Raw genomic sequence first — 20,676 nt, 5'->3', positions numbered from 1 at the left:
AACACTAAAATTGTAGCCATATTATTTTATATAGTGAAAAGTTACTGCTGCTGCTCTCCGAGGACGTAGGCATAGCCGAACCTCGTTAAATGCTGTGTCTCATCTACTTTACGTGCAGCTCAATATTCGTACATATTCCAGGTTATTTTTATAACAATATGGATATTTTCGGTATTTTAAAAGTTTTATTAAAGGGAGCCAAGTGCTTCCTGTGTTTTTGTCTTGTAGCACTTTTAAGAAGAAGCACCTCTCAAGTGCTTCTTCTAAAACCACTCCAAGTGCTTTTGGATATCACCCAAAACGCTTTTGCAATTTTTGCCAAACACCATTTTTAAAAGACAGAAGCGCTTTTACCCATTTAAAAGCGCTTTTCGCTGCGCCAAAAGCACTCCAAAATGAGCCCTTAATCTCTCAAGCTTAGGGAGCCCCGACATGTCAGGGGTTGTCGTTAGGCTATGTGAATAGCTGAGGCTGAGTGTTTTCAGCCTTGGAAGAAACTGTTTGAAAGAGAAGTAAGCAAATGAATATACCAAGCTTCTAAAATATGTAATGATCCATAAAATTCTTTGTGTGTGTGAGAGAGAGAGAGAGAGAGATTAATACAATACCCTGTATCCCTTCCAAACATGTTGCAGGCTGTTATTCCGCAAGTCAAGAACAACTAGATTTTCCAAACAAAAATTGGCTGGTAGTGATTTCCAAGGAAATCCTCGCCAAGACAACCATGCCAAGTTTTTTGGAAAATCTTCAAAACCTCCACTGATATTTGCATTATAGAGCTGGAGAAGCTCAAGATTGTTCATCCTTTTAAATGCCTCTGTTTTGAAGTTCACCTCATTTGATGCAGGAGCTGAATTTGTTGAGGAAAAGTTACTTGCAATGGATTTCCAAGAGAAGAAATCAAGTCGACGACGTCTTGAAAAACTTCCATCATAATCTTCAACGTGAGATCGTTTTTGTTACTTCTACTAAACAATGTCTTGCAAGACTCATCTTGCATCAACTTAGGAAGGTTGAGCTTGAGGCCTGTTTGGGCCAAATTCTGCAGGCCAACCCATTTTTGTCGAGAGGCCCATGAATCAAACATTTGGGCTTTCATCTACAGGAATCCGAAGAAAAAATCCAAGACACTGGAAAAGCCCAAACCCTTTTGAACAAATTACAATATAGCCATGATTTGAAAAGAATAAATATTATTATTTGCAATTAAAGAACTGATACACACAGTTTTTGATAAAAGCCCAATTTTTGAGAAGATCTCACCACTTGGTCTCTATCCCAAGAAGCAAAAACAGTAGATCTTTTTCTTAAGGAAGCCCCCACGTGAATTCCTGACTTTGAAAAAGTCAAAATTTTCAACTATCACAGAGGAGTTGTAATATGTTCATAATTTCACATGATTTTATATCCTTTTTACTTAGTTTTGTGAATTAATTTGGACTAAAGATGTTGAGTTTATTTATTTCCTGTTTTTCAGCTTATGAGCCATGAAATGTATAAATTCGCCAAATATTCATCGTAATAGAGTTTGACATGATTCCAATTGAAGATGGAAGAGAGCATCTTGAAGTTTATCCATGAATATTTTCATAATTTTGAAGACTGCTAAGGTGCCCATTTTTAATTAGAAAACTCATCATAAATCAATTCCCGGAGAATACTGAGTTAGCAGGGGTATTTTGGCCATAACTCACTCATATGACATCAGATTGAGACACATGATATATGAATAAAAAGAAGACATCCAGAGCTTTCCAAAGAGTGGTCCTACGCAATATTTGGAGGTAAGGAAGGTATCCAAATCGCATTCGCAATGAGGATTACGTGCAGTTTCCTGGAAGTTTTAGGAAACTTAGTTTTAATTACCTTTTCTAGTTATGAACTGACTTGTAAATCAAGTCTTCGTGTAAGGCCACTTGTTTAGGCCCATTATAACTAGGTTTTAGGTTCTTTTAAGAGGGGAGGTCGTGGGGGCTCAAGGGATACACCAGAAATTTCAGACTTCAACCGTGGAGCAAGGAAGAGCGACCGTGCCTCTAAACTCTAAGGGTTTTTCTTATCTCTTTCTCCATGTTTTATATTTGCTTTGTTACCATGATTATGAGTAACTAATTTTCTTTTACTAAGACACAATGTAACCCTTTTCTAATTATTCAAAGCTTAGTTATATCATGCTATTAGAATTTCCATGTTGTTGAAATTTAATCACTGTAATGATCTTGATGCTTAGCTATCATCTAGGTTTTTGGTTAAGTAATTTGATGCATGTTAGGGTATACGCCATGCCTAATATGAGTTTTGCTTCTTGTGATTAAATTCATGAATGCGCCTAAGGTAAACACCATACTCTTAAGAGTTTGTGTGATTGTGTGAAGTTCTCATTGAACCTATATATTTATGCCTCACGCCAAGGATAAATTGCATGTAAGAAGAAGTGGTTGATTGCTGTCAAAAGAGTTAATCATAATTTTGGTGAACTAATCATCAACATAACTTGGGAATTTTGATAGTATGCATGCTAAGGTTTGGATAAGACGAATTGTGGTGAAATTGTTGTCTTGGTTAGCTTCTTTAAAATCTTTCACAAACTTTAGTTCATGTTTTCTTCGTTCTCTTGTCCTTTAATTTTCTTGTTTTCAACGTTCTTTTAAAGAAAATTTTTCAAAACCAACTTTCAAAACTCCTCTATTAAGTTCTAGTTGAGTCCTTAGTTTTAAGTTTATTAATGAGGGTGTCTAGAGTAATTTAGGATTTAAATTAGTTTATAATTCACAACAACTTGAGAATTTATTCCATCTCTGTGGGAACGACCTTGTACTTGCCTTGGCTTTATTGCATTAACCTTGTGCCCTTGCAAATTTATTTCTTGAATTTTACCATCTAATTTTCAGGTAGTAAAATTATACATCAAGTTGATAGGGAGTTAATAAAGGCAGGTCTTACAGGAGGACTTCTCCAAATCTTTGCAGCCAACGGAAGAATATTAAAATCCCTTTTTTATACATAGAAAGCTCTGTACCAAAGAAGGTTACCTTTCCAAGAGAGCAGGCTACGTTTTCAAAAGATAAGTAGGGAGAAAGAGAGTTGTTCATCAGAAAAAAGCAAACTAACCATCATGGCAGATTGTGTCTTTCCTTCTTTACAAGGAACAAATAGAGAGCAAAAGGAGTTGATTTTCTTTTGGGAAAAGCAAGGGAAAGACCACCATGGGAACTGACTGTTGATGGTTCTTCTCTGCCAGAATAGATAACTTCCCCTTTTTGTGGCATTTAAAAAGATAGATCTTTTGAAAAGATTTACTGCCCATTATTCAAAGATTAAAAACCGCACTCCAGCATTTCCTATAAAATAAGAGAGAGGGTGAACATATGAAGGACAACCAAAAAATCAATCATGACAAAAACTCTCAAAGTCACAATTGACAAACTCAAAAAGATCCATTGATCTCAAAAGCCTTCAAACACTGAAGCAACCAAAGCTCATTGAGTCACAAGAAAGAAGTCAGCTATAATTCAAATATCTGATTTCAGTTCAGTTCAGAGAAGCATTTTACAAAGCGAGATTTCTCTCGTTACAAATTTGGTTCAACACAAGCCAAGTCAAGCAGAGTCCGGTGTCTCACAATATGAAAACTTCAACAAATTTATTGAAAGTCATGATCAAGTAGAATAGGTACTACAGTACGGCTCTAGCTCAGTAATTGTCAATCCAGCCACTTCTGCCTTTTTAGACTGAAGAGGCTCCAACTCTGCCCTTTCAAAAAGCCTTCCAGGGTTTGAAATAGATTAAAGCTCTGCCAAACTCAAACATAAGTATCGATTTTCAGTTGAAATCCGTTAGTTGAAGGTGTTGCCGAGCCAATCCAGCACAAATACATCCAGTCCAATCCGGTTCAGAAGCAGCTGCTCAGGCAGAAATCAAAGTCCAAAGTTTCAATTGTCTTTTTTGGGGTTGGCATTTCTCTTTTGGGTCTTGTAATAGGCAGTTCTGTCTAAACAGTTTTGCTTTCTTTTCGTCTATTATGGCTAGAACTACTAATTTTGTACTGTGAAAAATTGTGAAGTCCTCACCAGTCTGAGGCAAGAAAAGAACTTACTTGGGAGATATTCCTCACCCAAATTCACAATTGCTTGTTGAAGAATCAGTAACTTGGGGCGCAAGTTATCAATTTTTAGAAGTATGCTAGGGTTTTAAACTGCTAGTAGTGGCACGCTCACGCACAAAAGAAAGTTGACTTGTTGACCACCATTAGTTGTCAAGCCAATGGGGAACTTTACTCTACCATTATAGGATTAAAATTAACGGGTGAACAAGACCCTTAATAATTTATGTACCCTGTTAACAAATCAGAACATTTAATAAGTAACAAGACACACAACACGGTTGTTAATTGGTCGCGCTAAAACTAAACAGATAGAAATAAAGCTAACTTACAAGTGACGTGGATGGTTTGGATCCGAGAAGCCTTTGGTCCGTGGTGTCTTTCATTGAGGTGCAATGCTGGATTTGGTCTGGAGGAAGAAACGGCAGGTGAAGCCTAAGACACCGGTATGGTGCCAGCCGAAGACCCTCCGATGCCAAAGTTAGAGACTGAGATCAATTTTATTGACAGTGTGAAAGCACAAGTCAAGTAAACAGTCTTACCTCTTGGTTGGGCCAATAGGCTATATTTATAGGAGCATTTGTGACGCTCTTAGTACTTAGTTTCAATGTGGGACTCGTAGGAGTGTCTTCGATGGTCGACACGTGCCCTGACAGGTTCTGGCGGGAGTTCCAAGGTTATCTGTCAGGATCGGCCGAATGTTGGTGTGGGTGAGTCAGTTGTGGGCACTTTACCGACCCAACTACGTATGAATCGGTGGATCATGCCGATTGACCTTTCGGCATGGCTCACTGAGCTGGTTTCAGCCTTGCTTACATCCCACGTGTCATGACATGAGTGGGGGGTCAGATATGGTACAAACATTAATTGTACATAAAACTAAAGGGAATGTTGTTCTTACAATCATTTTTCTCAGAATATTCAAGGCATCTTTATGCCCCATTCCCGGGTCTTGAGGTGATTCTTCATGAACAATTCCCCTCCCAATGTCTCTAAGTAAGTGATGCACGTTCAACTTGTTGTCTTCGTTGTTAATTTTTACTAAACATCTGTCAACTAGATTTTGAATTCCAATCCTTGTGCGTAAATTAAGGTTGTCCAGTATTGTAATTGTAAAATCCTTCTCCTTTCCAATGAAGAAATAGGCTATATGGAGGAATATATTATGGTCATGATCATCTTGCAAAGAATCATAGCTTATTCTAAGAATTTTTTGAATCTTGACATTAGGAATTTCACACAACTTCTGTAATGCGCTATGCCATACGTCTACTTCTTTCCCAGATAAAGAAGATCCCAAAATTTGAAGAGCTAATAGAATTCCTCTACAATGTTCTACTGCAGGTCTCGAAAGTTCCATGTAGCCTTCAATAGGCTGGAGTTGTCCAAAGGCATGCAAACTGAAAAGCTCAACTGATTCATACTCATTCAATTCTTCAACCTCAAACATTGTGCAACCTTCATGAGCTTTTAACAAATGTTCATGTCTGGTTGTGTTTGGGCCTAAATTCTGTGCGCCAACCCATTTGGTTATTGGCCCATAGTAACAAAGGTAGATTGGGCTTTGTATTGATTGAAATTGGAGATCAACCCAATATATTGAAGAAGCCCAGACCATCGTTGAACAGTTACAGATGTTACCATGGCCTAAAAAAAATTAATTACCATTACTGGTAATTTAATTTGACACACCCAGCGTTGGATACCCAGCCTCTAGATTTTTCAAAGACCCAAGGAGTAATCACCAAAGTTGATTCCCAGACTAGCAAACAAGAAAGGAGATTTTTCTCCACAAAACACATGTGAACCCAATCTTAAAGTTAGAGAACATGCAGATGAAATCCAGGAAGTTGATGAAAAAGAGAAAGCAAAAGGAACTAACTGCCATAACCATTAAAAAGCTAGACAAACAAACAGGTTTCTTTTTTCTTGCTTATCAAAGTCTCATCAATGCATGCTGGGTTTGCAAGAGTTAAAGAAGTTTCTCAGCAAGTAGTTCCGGATATCAAGGAATGAAGCACCCTTGGATTGCCTATAAATTCAAAAGGATGGGAACGGATCAAGGACATCAAACATCCAACAAAAAACCAACACAACAACACAGCCAATTCAACAACCAAAAATTCTCAAAATCACACTAACAAAATCAGTTGATCTCAAAAGCTTTCAAACTCATAAGCAATTAAGCTATTTAGCTTACAAAAGCCATCTAGCTTCCAACAAATCAGCCAGAACTCAGTTTTTCTGTCTTCAGAGAAACAATTTACAAAGGAAAACGAGACTTTTCTCGTCACAAATTTTGTTCAACTCAAGCCAAATCAAACAGAATCTGGGTTTTTCTGCAATATGAAAACCTCAACAAAATTCACAGAAATGTATTGAGTGCTCAGAACAGATAGCTCTTGGTTGACTCGTGACCAATCAGAACAGGTACTGCGGTGCAACTCTAGGCCAGCAGTCATCAATCTAGCCATTTCCACTCTAGTCCAAACTGATGAAATCTCACTTCTGCCTATCCAGCAAGCCTCTCCAAGGCCAGAACAGATCAAAGCTCTGCCAATCTCAACATTGGTATCGATTTCAAACTGAACCTCGTTAGTTAAAGGTACTGACGTGCAATTCCAGTACATATACATTCAATCCAGCCAGACCCAAAAACCATAATTCAGGTAGAAATTGAAGTCCAACGTTCTATTTTCCTTGCATACTTGGCAGCTTTTTTTTGTTTTAATGTTGTGCAATAGGTAGCTTTTATTTGAAACAGTTTGGTTTATTTTCAGCATTCATTTTGGCAAGAACTGCCAGTTTTTACTGCGATAAATTGTGAAGTCCTCACCAGTCTAAGGCAAGAAAAGAATTTACTTGGGAGATATTCCTCACCCAAATTCACAATCACTTGTTTAAAGTCAGTAATTTGGGGCGCAAGTTAGCTATTTTTCATAAGTCTGTTAAGGTTTTAATTGCTAATAGTGGCCCAGTAGCATAACTTAGTTAGAGAAGACTATTCACAAGCAATGTTGCTAGAATTGGAAAGACTGGACATAAGCAGAATTGATACCCTCAACAAGCTCCTAGCAAGAAAGAGGCTGTGGCAAGAGCCTATAATAAGAGAGTTAAGAACAAGAATTTTGGAGAGGGAGAAATTGTTTGGAAAGTAGTTCTGCCCTTTGGATATCACGTGGCTGGTTATGGAAAATGGTGACCCACATGGTAAGGCCCTTTTATAATTAAACAAGTCCTTGAATTAGGGTATATAGGCTATAAGACCAAGATGGAGAAATCCATACTGTGCCAATCAATGGCAAATGGTTAGAGAAGTTTTATCCAACTACGTGGGACTCACAGGCAGTGCAAACATATCCTGGGATTGAAGGAGAGAAGGATGGAATTGTTATTTGACTTTTCAGTTAGTTCCTATAGATTTTTGTTTCTTATTTATCAATTATGCTCTTCTTTGTTGTTTGGTTAAATGAAAATGAAAATGCAAGGCTCACAAAAATAAATAGGGCTTTTTCATTAAATATAATCATTAATACATGACTAAGTTTTATTACAAAAAGGTGTTTTATTACAAATAGGTAGAGTCTAGAGTCCTAGTTTCTGGAGAGTTTCTTGCAATCCAGTTTTCTTGATGGACATTTCTTTCTGGAGGAGCACTCCCTGATGGATAGAGGCCTCTGCAATCTCTAATGCAGGTTTTAAAGCCGAAACTATGCTCTGCACAAGAAAGGTGGCCTTAGTCTCCGCTCTCAGTATAGCCCCAAGATCTTTTTGCCTATCCCTTAATTTGGCTAGTTGTTTCTGGAGATCTTCAATGTGCTTCTCTAGCTTATCAGCAGCAGCCTTGGTCTCTTTATAATCTGTAACCAGTGCATCCAGTTCTGACTTTTGTTTATGATAATCCACCAAGTTGGCTTCATGCGTGGCCTTGCAAAACTCAGAAGCATTGAATGAAGGCTTGAGATCTTCATAACGGTTGTGAAGGTTGAGTACATCTCTTGCCAAGCCCAGGCTGATCTCAAGGATAGGTCTAGGAGCCACGTTTTCCCCATGCAGCAGGTCCAAATCCTTCATTAATTGATCAATGGCTTCTTTATTCTCATCCAGATCCAACTCAGTCGACTGCCAGATTCTTATTCTATCCACTGCCTCATTCACAGCTTTGGACTTAGCCTTGCTTGGAGTGGCTCCCAGTTTCTCAAGCTTCTGCAGCTGAGCCTCCAAGTCCATAGCCTCAAACTCTGCCAATTCTGGATCAGCAAAGGAGGCTGTGGTTGATGACCTGGGACAGAATGAAGAGGCATCTACAGAAAAGTCACAGTTAGTTCTATGCATGACTAAATAAAGAAGAAATGTTGAGGCATAGCAATACTGACAACCACAGTCATAGGTTTGAGAGGGCTGGTCACCATAGCTAGTTCTCAACTAGTTCTATCCTTCTCCACTTGGAAAGACAGAAACATTAGTTAAATGAGACTAAGATTAGATAGAATAGAGGATAGAAAGCATAAATTACCTCAGGTTTTGGAACAGCAGTAGAATTTTCTGCATCCACGTCATAAAAAAGGGCCAGTTTTGAGCTTGTGGGTCTTTTTTGAGCCTCTTATTGTTTCTTAACCAACTCAATGCTCTCTGCTATCACTTCAGCAGGAATTTCCTCCTACAAAGAGACAGAATTCACATTAAAAGAAATATAATATAAAAATTAACCATTTCTGTCCTTAAAATCAACCTAATATATTGAAGAAGCCTAGACCATCCTTGAACAGTTACAGACGTTACCATGGCTTAAAAAAAACTTAATTACTGTTACTGGTAATTTAATTTGACACACCCAGCGTTGGATACTCAGCCTCCAGATTTTTTTAAAGACCCAAGGAGTAATCACCAACGTTGATTCCCAGGCCAACAAACAAGAAAAGAGATTTTTCTCCACAAAACACACGTGAACCCAATTTTAAAGTTAGAGAACATGTAGAGGAAATCCAAGAAGTTGGTGAAAAAGTGAAGGCAAAAGGAACTAACTACCATAACCATTAAAAAGCCATACAAATAGGCAGGTTTCTTTTTCCTTGCTCATCAAAGTCTCGTCAATGCAATCTGGGTTTGCAAGAGTTAAAGAAGTTTCTCAGCAAGTAGTTCCGGATATCAAGGAATGAAGCACCATTGGATTGCCTATAAATTCAAAATGATGGGAACAAATTAAGGACATCAAACATCCAACAAAAAACCAACACAACAGCACAGCCAATTTAACAACCAAAGATTCTCAAAATCACACTAACAAAATCAGTTGATCTCAAAAGCTTTCAAACTCAGAAGCAATTAACCTATTTAGCTTACAAAAGCCATCCAGCTTCCAACAAATCAGCCAAAACTCAGTTTTTCTGTCTCCAAATAAAATAGAATCTGGGTCTTTCTGTAATATGAAAACCTCAACAAAATTCATAGAAATGTCTTGAGTGCTCCGAACAGCCAGAATAGTTCTTGGTTGACTCGTGACCAAACAGAATAGGTACTGCGGTGCAGCTCTAGGTCAACAGTCATCAATCACTCCAGTCCAGACTGAAGAAATCTCAGTTCTGCCTGTCCAACAAGCCTCTCCACGGCCAAAACAGATCAAAGCCAATCTCGATATTGGTATCGATTTCCAGCTTAACCTCATCAATTGAAGGTACTGATGTGCAATTCCAGTACAGATACATTCAATCCAGCCAGACCCAGGGACCATAATTAAGGCAGAAATCGAAGTCCAATGTTCTGTTTTCCTTGCAAACTTGGCAGCTTTCTTTTGTTTTAATGTTGTGCAATAGCTAGGTAGCTTTTATTTGAAACAGTTTGGTTTATTTTCAGCATTCATTTTGGCCAGAACTGCCTGTTTTTACTGCGATAAATTGTGAAGTCCTCATCAGTCTAAGGCAAAAAAAGAACTTACTTGGGAGATATTCCTCACCCAAATTCACGATCGCTTGTTTAAAGTCAGTAACTTGGGGAGTAAGTTATCCATTTTTCATAAGTCTGTTAGGGTTTTAACTGCTAACAGTGGCATGCTCGTACACCAAAGAAAGTTGACTTGTTGACCACTAATGATTTTCAGGTCAATGGGAAATTTTACGCTACTATCACAAGAACTACAGCATAACGGGTGAACAGTTTGTTATGATAATTTTACTTCCTAGATAAAACCATTCTTTCATTCCAAGCATTGCATTAAATTGATCAGAGTCGTTCACGTCATCGAGAACAATAAGAAGTCTTTTGTTATACATACAGCATGTTTGATCTTGATTATTCCTTCATCTATGTCGTCGATTTTCTTTGCTTTCCCCTTTTGGATATCCGAAAGAAGTTTCCTTTGCAAGCGAACGAAACCATAAGGCTGTTCTGCAGCTTCTCTAATATCTGCAAGAAAGCTGCTGCCTTGAAATCTTCCAAAGTTGCGGTTATAAGCAGCTTTGATCCATATATCACAGCTACACCAACAGCATTTGATCCATCTTCTAACCACATGTTTATGCCTTGTGCGCGATCGTCTATTCCAACAGCATAGGGCTACATTCAATACCTTCGGATCCAGCTTATTTCCAATCTCTTTAACAATGTCTTGGATAAACTGCGACTCATACCTATGAATTTTCGATCATATCAAAGTATAGAAAGCAAAATAAGATCATGTTGATAATATATCTTTAGCTGAAATGAATATACGAGAGCCTTATCCCAATGCAAATTGAGTATAGGATATTTTAAAAATAAAAATAAAAATATTCTTCATAAAAGTGCTTCACTACCCTAAATATTCTTAATCTAGCCATTACTTTAAAACATGTCAAAATTAATAAAAAAAGCTAATAGCTTCAAATTAAAGTCCATGTAGAGTAGTGAGAAACTTTTGGGAATAAATTTTACCTATCTTTTAAAGCCATCCCTGCCAGGTCTATAGCATCTTTAAGCGCTCTTCGCCATTCCTCCACCTTGTTCATCTCCTCCTTGAAGCGCTCTTCATGTCTAGAAAATGCTTCTGCAAAGCTCCCTCTCTGGTTCCTGACATGGGATGGATCCACATTATAGAAAACCGGCATAACAATATGTTCATCATCATATTTTCTACGTTCCATTATCTTCACCAGTTCGTCCAAGCACCACCTTGAGGAAGCATAGTTTTGGGAGAAGACGATTATCGATACTTTCGACTCATTTATTGCTTTGTTCAACTCTGCTGCAATATCTGCTCCTCTCTCAATTTCATCGTCGTCTCTAAATGTGTGGATTCCTGCCAGCTCCAAGGTCCTATAAAGGTGATCAGTGAAGCCCTTGCGTGTATCTTCGCCTCTGAAACTCAAGAATGTGTGATAGCGACACCGGTAAGAGGAGGAAGAAGAAGCATCATGCAGCATGGGGTTTAATGCAGCAGCCATTGATGCAGCAATGAAGTAATGAAGATGATCAGCTTACAAAATTGTGAGAGAGGCAAGCTACTATGTGAAAATGGAGATGCCCCAAAACAGTATAGATAAGAAGAATGTGGGAATGAATGGACAGTGACCAAAGTGGTCATAAGGTGAGGAATTCCCGTGAAAATGTTAGAAATCCATAAAATTCCCTCTGTTCTCCTTGTAGGCTCCAGAGTAAAATGAAACTTTCCAATCTTGCATTATTTTCTCCAACATAATGATGGTGCTTCCTGTTCTCCTTGTAGGCTCCAGCAGCAGTACAAGGTTTTGTATTTTTCATTCATCTTTTTTCACCGTTCGATTTGACTTTTTATACAGTTAGTTTTGATTGGATTTTTACCTGTAATGCTACTGTTTTGTTGTTATTTTTTATAAAAATATTTTTTTGTTGTTTGGTTGCCATCTCAGTCTCCTACCTGCAATTATGAGTTAATGTTGTAGAGTGAATGCTCTGATTGTGAAACATATATCATCTGCCTATAAATAGAGGCAATCTTTAGGCTTTGAGACACACCAATCCGAAGAGAAAAGAGAGAGAAATTTGAGAGTTAGAAAGCTTTATCTGAGAGAAAATTCTATCATTGTAAAACCACAAGAGCAAATACAATGCCACCCTAATATTGAGTGATACTTTCATACTCCGCCTATTTTAGAACAAATCCAAATATTTAGGTAATATCCAAATTTTGTAACATTATATCCAAATCACGAACCAAAACCATCCCATTTTACTTTTGCTTTTCATGACATCTAATAATGCAGCACACACAACTAACATGATACATCATTAGAGATTCTATATCAATGTTGATATAGTTTTCGGTAGAGGTGGCGGTTATCATCATCTTCATGTTTTGTTCCTATCCAATACTAGTCAACCCTAACCAAATCCAGTTATCATCATCTTCATGTTCGCCGGTGAATATTTCACATTTATATCTGTGCGAAGCATACCCGGAAGTTCCCCATAAACCTGCTTCGCAGACTCAGATTCTCAACTGAAAACTCCGTGGAACCTTACAATCTTTAGGAGGCAGAAGACTCTAGTAAATAGCTACATAGGTATCCTGAGGAATCAAACCCACAGGCCTGATCAGCCCAACTAAAGTCTTGTTGGTCAACACAACCCTGGTAATTTCGTGTGTGTTCGAGTCTCGTCGTAGCGTCATGTCAAAAGCTACCACCCCTAGTTGACAGTGAGTCTACGCCTCATCATCAGACATGGACATAAAAGTACACATAGACAATACTAATCACCGAGATACACTTACTAAATTTTTTTTTATTTTTAAAAGAAACATATAATCACTGTGATACACATATACATTAAGAAGGAAAAACTGTTTACCAAAATCTCTAAATTTGAGAGAAACAGCTCACTGGAGAAGATCCACGTAGTCTTAAATTGATACAAATAGTAAACCATCATCTTTGGATTCTTAAACTGACAGGATGCTTCGTCTCAAATGTGCACGAGCTAGCTAAAGGTGCAGAAGGTAAACAGCGAACCCATAAGTTTCGAAACGATAAATTACAAAAGCCGAATTAGCCATCAAGACTATGATTCTTACAATTCAACAAAATCACGTTTCTTCAACTTTACAGAAAATTCATGCTTCTTAACTTTAGAGAACGTTTTTCAGCATAGGTTCTGCTCTGTAATATGCCCACTTTGGGGGGAGAAATAAGATTTATAAACAAAATGCAAGCACAGAGAGATGTACAATTGATAAAATCTAAACTATTAACACCAACATGGAGAAAAAAAAAACCTAAACTCTGGGGAATAAAATAATATGGCCATATAAGTAAGTCTAACTCACTAACTCCTTACCCATTGCCATCCATAATAAACTCCTTCTGCTCAACTTGAAATCCAAGAGAAGCCAATGTCAAGTGTGAAACAAGGGAAGAAAGCTAAGTTAGCTAAGTCTAACTCACTAACTCCTTGCCGTGTGTTTAGAAAAGGCTTGTGACAAAAGAATAGAGCAGAGTTTTAACTAGTATACTCATTTATTTCCTATGACAATGAAAAGGAAGCAGGGAGTTGGATTTACAGATGGGCTGGTGCATTAATAGATGCTGCAGAAACACAAATCACAAGTATACGTTATTAAAGGAAGAATGTAAGAACCATGGTTAAGCTTAGTTGGCTTTCGACAATCGACATGCATAAGCCATAAGGAAATGAATTCAATGCTTGAAGTTGAACACTTACCTGCCTCTGTGTTAAAATGTAAACTGTCTAGCTAATTTCAGATTAGTTAGTAAGTTCTAAGTCAGTTTATATTTAATCTGTTCTAATCTTTGTATTAGCTGAGTGCCTTGTGCTTATATGCCAGGTGCAATGCTTGAGTCTGTTTTGAATTCCCAGCTGTTAGGACAGCTGTGTATTGCCATGTGTCATATTCACATTGGCTTACTATTACAAACCGTTAGATTTGAATCTATTGATGTAAGAGAACATGATATAGTCATGAAGGAATATAAGCTCTGCTGGGATGTTCATGCAGAGTAAGCATTCTGTTAGAACAATCTAAGGCTCTCTGCTCTCTCTCTCTCTCAGTACATTTCTTGCTCCCTTTGCAATCCAAATATTCAACATGGTATCAGAGCCAGGTTGGATCTGGATAGAGGGCGTTGAAGCTGTGGGAGCTGAGTCTGGAAATCCAACGAGAAATTTCCAACTCTCAACTCATTGAGTCTGGTCTCAGATGGCTGGGTCAGGAGGGAGTGATCTTAGAGCTCCAATATTCAATGGGGAGAACTATGAGTTTTGGAAGATTCGAATGAGAACAATTTTCAAATCTCATGGAATCTGGAATTTGGTTGAGAAAGGTCTTCAGGTTCCAGATTCAAAAGTAGATGAAGAAGGGTCATCAGATTCAGAGATGGTGTCCTTGTTGATGAAGGATGCTAAGGCTCTTGGTATTATCCAAGGTGCTGTTTCAGATGATATCTTCCCCAGAATCTCAAATGAAGAAACCTCAAAAGGTGCTTGGGATATCTTGCATCAAGAGTTTCATGGTGATAAGCAAGTTAGATCCATCATGTTGCAGGGTCTGCGTCGAGATTTCAAGTACACCAGGATGAGGGATGATGAGATCTTGTCTGGATACATCACTCGGCTACTTGAGCTTGTAAATCAGATGAAGGGATATGGGGAAGATCTGACCAAAGGGAGGATAGTTCAAAAACTGCTAATAAGCTTAACCAAGGAGTTTGATCCAGTCTGCTATGTGATTGAGCAAACTAGGGACATTGAAACCATTGAAGTGCAGGAAGTAATTGCAGCATTAAGAGGATTTGCTCAGCGTCTTGACAGACATGCTGAAAGCACCACTGAGAAAGCTTTCAGCAGCATGAGCATAAACTCAAAAGGATCTCAGTCAAGTTCTAGTTCTGGCACTAATAAATCAAAGAAGAACTGGAAGTCCAAGGATAAGAAATGGGATTCTAAACCTCAAAACAGTGCCAATCAAGGGGGAAAACCAAGTTAAGGAGACAAACCTGGAAAATGCAAACATTGTGAGAAGCTACACTATGGTGAGTGTTGGTTTAAAGGAAAACCAAAGTGTCATGGCTGCAATCGATTTGGTCATTTTGTCAAGGACTGTGACCAAGCAAACAAGGCAGGGAAACTTGCTAACATTGCAAATCAGGTAACTGAACCTGCCATTATGTTCTATGCATGTCATGCTGCAACAATTGGAAAGAATGTGAATATGTGGTATGTTGATAGTGCATGTAGCAATCACATGACTTCCCATGAGTCATTACTTGTAAATGTTGATAAAAGTGTGAAGAGTAAAGTCAAAATGGGGACTGGTGATCTAGTGCAGTCAATAGGCAAAGGGACTTTGGCTATAGAAATGAAGGGTGTGACTAGATATATCAAAGAAGTCATGATTGTACCAGGTTTAGATGAAAATTTGCTAAGTGTAGGTCAAATGATAGAACATGGGCATTGGCTTGTATTTGGTGATAATGCAGTTGATATCTATGGAGATAGGCAGCTGGAAGATTGCATTGCAAGAGTGCCAATGAAGGGAAACAGATGTTTTCCTTTAAATCTTGACTATGTCAATCCTCCTATGGCAAACAGAGCAACAGTTGGAGAAACATCCTGGCTGTGGCACAGAAGATTTGGGCACCTAAACTATATTAGTTTGAAGTTGTTACAAGAGAGAGATATGGTTCAGGGACTGCCTAATTTACAAGAACATGAGAAGGTCTGCTCAGGTTGTGCTGTAAGCAAGAATCACAGAAGCTCTTTTGATAAGGAAGGAGCTTGGAGAGCCACTCAACCACTAGAACTGATTCACTCAGACATATGTGGTCTAATGCAGACCATCACTCTTGGAGGGAACAGATATTTCCTCACCTTCATTGATGACCATACCAGAATGTATTGGGTGTTCTTCTTGCAGCATAAGTCTCAAGCATTCAACATATTCAAAAGGTTCAAAAGCATGGTTGAGCTACAAAGTGGTTATCAAATTAAGAAGCTAAGAAGTGATAGAGGTGGAGAATACACATCTTTGGATTTCTCAAAGTTCTGTGAAGAGATGGGATTAGAAAGGCAACTGACAGTAGGCTACTCTCCACAACAGAATGGAGTTGCAGAGAGAAAGAATCGTACTGTGATGGAAATGGCAAGAGCCATGATGCATGAGAAGAAAATCCCTTTGAAGTTTTGGGCAGAAGCTGTCAATACAGCTGTATATCTACAAAACAGAAGTCCTACAAGTGCACTGGACAATTCCACTCCATTTGAGAAGTTTAGTGGAAGAAAACCAGGTGTCAAGCATTTGAGAATATTTGGTTCTCTATGCTATATTCACATCCCCACACAGAAAAGGCACAAGCTGGAAGACACAGGTGAGAAGGGAGTATTTGTAGGATATGGTGTATGTGAAAAGGGGTATAGAGTACTCAACTTGAGAACTCAAAAGATTGAGCTGTCTAGGAGTGTTATTTTTGATGAAGAAGCAATGTAGAATTGGGAAACAAATGAGACATTGAAAATTCCTATGTCTTAGGGTGATGGAGCAAGTTCAACAGTATCAGATTTGGATTCAGAACCAAATCTGTTACAGCAACAGATTGTGTTGTCTCCTATGGAAACACAAACAAGTAGAGATTTGCATGCTACTCAAGACTCTGCTCCATTTGAAACTTATGATAACACCCCAAAGAAATGGAAGAGTTTGAGTGAAGTGTATGCTCAATGTAAGATGAGCATCATTGAACCTGAAAATTTTGAAGAAGCAGTCAAAGATGAAGCTTGGGGGAAGGCTATGACTGAGGAGATACTTATGATAGAGAAAAACTCCACTTGGGAATTGGTTGATAGGCCAAGTAGTAAACCAATTGTGGGAGTGAAGTGGATATTCAAAATTAAGCTTAATCTTGATGGCTCCATTCAAAAACATAAAGCAAGACTTGTTGCCAAGGGATACACACAAAAACCAGGGATTGATTTCAATGAAACCTTTGCTCCTGTGGCAAGGTTAGACACCATTAGAACTCTCATAGCTCTTGCTGCTCAGAAAGGCTGGAAACTATGGCAATTGGATGTCAAGTCAGCCTTCTTAAATGGTGTCCTTGAAGAAGAAGTTTATGTTGATCAACCGGATGGTTTTGTGGTTAAAGGTGATGAGGATAAGGTGTATAGGTTAAGAAAAGCTCTCTATGGGTTGAAGCAGGCTCCAAGGGCCTGGTATAGTGAAATCGACACCTACTTGAATCAGTGTGGTTTTCACAAAAGTCCAAGTGAAGCCACTCTCTATGTGAGAACAAAGGAAGGTGTGGGAACACTAATAGTGTCAATCTATGTAGATGACATAGTGTACACAAGAAGTAGTGATGAAATGATGAAAGAATTCAAAGCTGAAATGATGTGCAAGTATGAGATGTCTGATTTGGGTTTACTCCACCATTTTCTTGGTATGGGAGTAACACAAACTGAAGGGAGAATCTTCATTCATCAAAAGAAGTATGCTCTCACTCTCTTGGATAAGTTTGGACTCAAAGACTGCAAGTCAGTAAGCACTCCATTAGTGGCTACTGATAAATTGAAAAGAGAGGATGGAAGTGATGCTGCAGATGAAAGTTTGTTCAGAAAAATTGTAGGCAGCCTGCTGTACCTTACTGCAACCAGGCCAGATATCATGTTCTCTGCCTGCCTGCTTGCAAGATTCATGCACAACCCTTCTAAGATGCACTATGGGGCAGCTAAAAGGGTTCTAAGGTACATACAAGGCACAATTGACTATGGAATTGAGTATGTGACTGGAAAATCTGCACTCTTAGTTGGTTACTGTGACAGTGACTGGAGTGGATCTGAGGAAGATATGAAAAGCACTTCTGGATATGCGTTTTCATTTGGAAGTGGTGCTTTTTCGTGGGCATCAGTCAAACAACACAGTGTGGCTCTTTCTACTGTAGAGGCAGAGTATGTGAGTGCAGCAGAAGCTACATCACAAGCCATTTGGCTCAGGTTTGTTCTTGAAGATTTTGGGGAAGAACAGACCACTGCAACAACTGTGTTTTGTGACAACACTTCAGCCATAGCAATGGCTAAAAATCCAGTTTTTCATCAACGGAGCAAGCATATTAAAAGGAAGTTTCATTTTATTAGAGATGCAATACAAGAAGAAGTGATTGAACTGCTCTACTGCAAGGGAGAAGAGCAGATTGCTGATATCTTCACCAAAGCACTTCCCAAAGACAGGTTTGACTATTTGAGGAGAATGCTTGGAGTGAAATCAGCTAGCACTTTAGAAGGGAGTGTTAAAATGTAAACTGTCTAGCTAATTTCATATTAGTTAGTAAGTTCTAAGTCAGTTTATATTTAATCTATTCTATTCTTTGTATTAGCTAAGTGCCTTGTGCTTATATGCCAGGTGCAATGCTTGAGTCTGTTTTGAATTCCCAGCTGTTAGGACAGCTGTGTATTGCCATGTGTCATATTCACATTGGCTTACTATTACAAACCGTTAGATTTGAATCTACTGATGTAAGAGAACATGATATAGTCATGAAGGAATATAAGCTCTGCTGGGATGTTCATGCAGAGTAAGCATTCTGTTAGAACAATCTAAGGCTCTCTGCTCTCTCTCTCTCTCAGAGTACATTTCTTGCTCCCTTTGCAATCCAAATATTCAACACTCTGAACCATGAGACTCTGGAGGTACGATGAAAATCGGAAAGCAGCAATTTGAATGTAAGCAAATGTTTAATATTAAAATGACACAATGACTACAAGGGCTTGTGTATAACAGAGTATATGCAAGAACAATTGTCATGCAATCCAACTGTTGTATACAATTTTCATTCTTTTTCTGAGACTGTGAAGCTCCAAGCTCCAAGCTCTTGATGAGTGATTCAGTAAATACCACGACCCCATCAAAATTTCCAAGGCTTCAAAAACCATACTTGACCCATCAAACTATTCTGTAAACTTCTGAGCTGGTTTTTGGCCTAATAAAATCCACAAAAACATCCAATGAAGCCACGGAGCTCGCAGGAAACCCGTCCTCCAACCTCTTCCCTGTCTCCATGGCCTGTCTCTTCACCCCTTCATCACCCATCAACTTCTCTATCCCTTCCACTATGTCTTCTTTCTTAACCATATCTGTAAAATCTTCACAAACTCCATAGCCAACCTTGAGATGCTTTGCCACCAACTTGGCATTGTAAAACTGGTCACCTCTAATGGGCCACCCCAAAATGGGCACCCCACGGCCAATGGCTTCCACAGTTGAATTCCACCCACAGTGTGATAAGAACCCACCTGTTGATCTATGGCTCAGTATCAACACTTGTGGTGCCCATCCGCATATTATCAAACCCCTCTCACCCGCTTTGCTGTTCAACCCTTCTGGGTAGTACCCGTCACCCGACCCGGATTGGATCACCCAGATGAACGGCCGGGTCGACTCCTCCAATGCACTGGCCAGATGGGGATACTCTTCTACTGTGGGGCCCACTTCGCTGCCGAATGCCACGTATAACACGGACCCGCGGGGCTTTGAGTCCAGCCAACGTGCAACGTCGTCTTCAGTGTAGTTTGATTGCCGGCAGTGGTGTGGTTTCATTGGGCGGTCAGGGAGGAGCAGTGAATCGGATGGCTTCCAGTACGTTTCCGGCAAGAGTGGGCCCACGCCCCATACTGGCATCCCCATCTGGGTTTTCATGTACTCGATGAACGGACGTTCCAGGAAGTCACACGTGTTGAACATCAGAGCGACGGAGCCTTCTATCTCTGGGACCCACGGAGGCCGGTCTCCCGGTTTAGGCGGACCACCCCCTCCTCCTCCGCCTGGGGGCTGGTTCGCACCGCCACGTGGCGGACCGGTTGGCCTTCTTTTAATGTCGGAAATCGTGAGAGCCATGTGATCGGGTAGGCCGGGAATTAGGCGGAGCTCGTCTGGTCGGATGTCTCCTGCTCGGACTTTCCACGCGCCCCACTCCATGGCGGCGGCGTACGCGCCGAATGTGAAGAATCCGATCACTGGGACGTGGAATTTCCAGAAGACCTCCTTGGTCCAGCCCATTTGAAAGTCTACGATGGCGCAGAGAGGGAGGGGCATATCGGGAATGTTGGAAAGGTCGGCGAGGTGGTCGTGGAGCTCTTGTGCTGCTTTGTGGCGGAGCGGGTTGGGGCCGGGTCTGGGTGGGCTCGGGGAAGCTGTAAGATGGAGGATTTGGGCCAGCGGGTTTTGGCGGGTGAAAGAGGAGGAGGGGATGGCGGGAGAGGAAGGAACGACGAGGGTAGTTTGGTAATTTCGGGAGTTCAGGTGGTTGCAGAGCTGCGTGCAAGGCTGAAGATGGCCCTGCCCAGCTGCTGAAACCACAAAGATCTCACGGACATCATCCGCCATGCTTGATTTTCAAATTTCTTGGGGTTAATTGACTGTTGAGCATGATGGGTTGGGTTTGTAAATTACAGGAGGAGGAGACAGCGAACAGGGGAAGTCTTCAAGCTGAAAAATGTTTGACTTTTGAGTTGACTTGCAGATAATACTAGGCTACAGAAGCGGCAAATATCAGCCATGCAGGCTTGAGCCTTTTCATAACTGAATGAACGAAAGCTCGTGCCTTTTTAACCTTTGG

General features: G+C 39.7%; 1 protein-coding gene and 1 pseudogene across 3 annotated transcripts; both read right to left on the bottom strand.

The window, feature by feature from the left end:
• LOC18786588 lies at nucleotides 351–12,058 on the bottom strand (annotated as a pseudogene).
• Nucleotides 12,209–20,662, bottom strand: LOC18787536 (UDP-glycosyltransferase 89A2). 3 transcript variants are annotated; one of them, XM_020558178.1, is made up of 5 exons: nucleotides 18,887–20,662; nucleotides 16,422–16,424; nucleotides 13,775–13,778; nucleotides 12,905–13,037; nucleotides 12,209–12,742 (listed from the first exon to the last, which is right to left on the bottom strand). In XM_020558178.1, exon 1 carries the CDS (start codon nucleotides 20,442–20,444, stop codon nucleotides 19,005–19,007), a length of 1,440 nt encoding a protein of 479 aa, XP_020413767.1. In that variant the 5' UTR covers nucleotides 20,445–20,662; the 3' UTR covers nucleotides 12,209–12,742; nucleotides 12,905–13,037; nucleotides 13,775–13,778; nucleotides 16,422–16,424; nucleotides 18,887–19,004. The 3 variants fall into 3 exon arrangements, 2 of the variants coding, with proteins under 2 accessions (XP_020413767.1, XP_020413766.1); XM_020558177.1 differs by having other exon boundaries at nucleotides 12,209–13,037; XR_002270388.1 differs by lacking the exons at nucleotides 16,422–16,424; nucleotides 18,887–20,662 and having other exon boundaries at nucleotides 12,209–13,037; nucleotides 13,128–13,777.

Source organism: Prunus persica, chromosome G2, assembly GCF_000346465.2.
Source record: "Prunus persica cultivar Lovell chromosome G2, Prunus_persica_NCBIv2, whole genome shotgun sequence".
Lineage (NCBI taxonomy): Eukaryota > Viridiplantae > Streptophyta > Magnoliopsida > Rosales > Rosaceae > Prunus > Prunus persica.
This window is presented reverse-complemented; position numbering and strand designations above follow the sequence as displayed.

Bases quoted from the DNA above. Each gene is read 5' to 3' on its own strand.
- LOC18787536 (XM_020558177.1), bottom strand. From the start codon at position 20,444: ATGGCGGATGATGTCCGTGAGATCTTTGTGGTTTCAGCAGCTGGGCAG.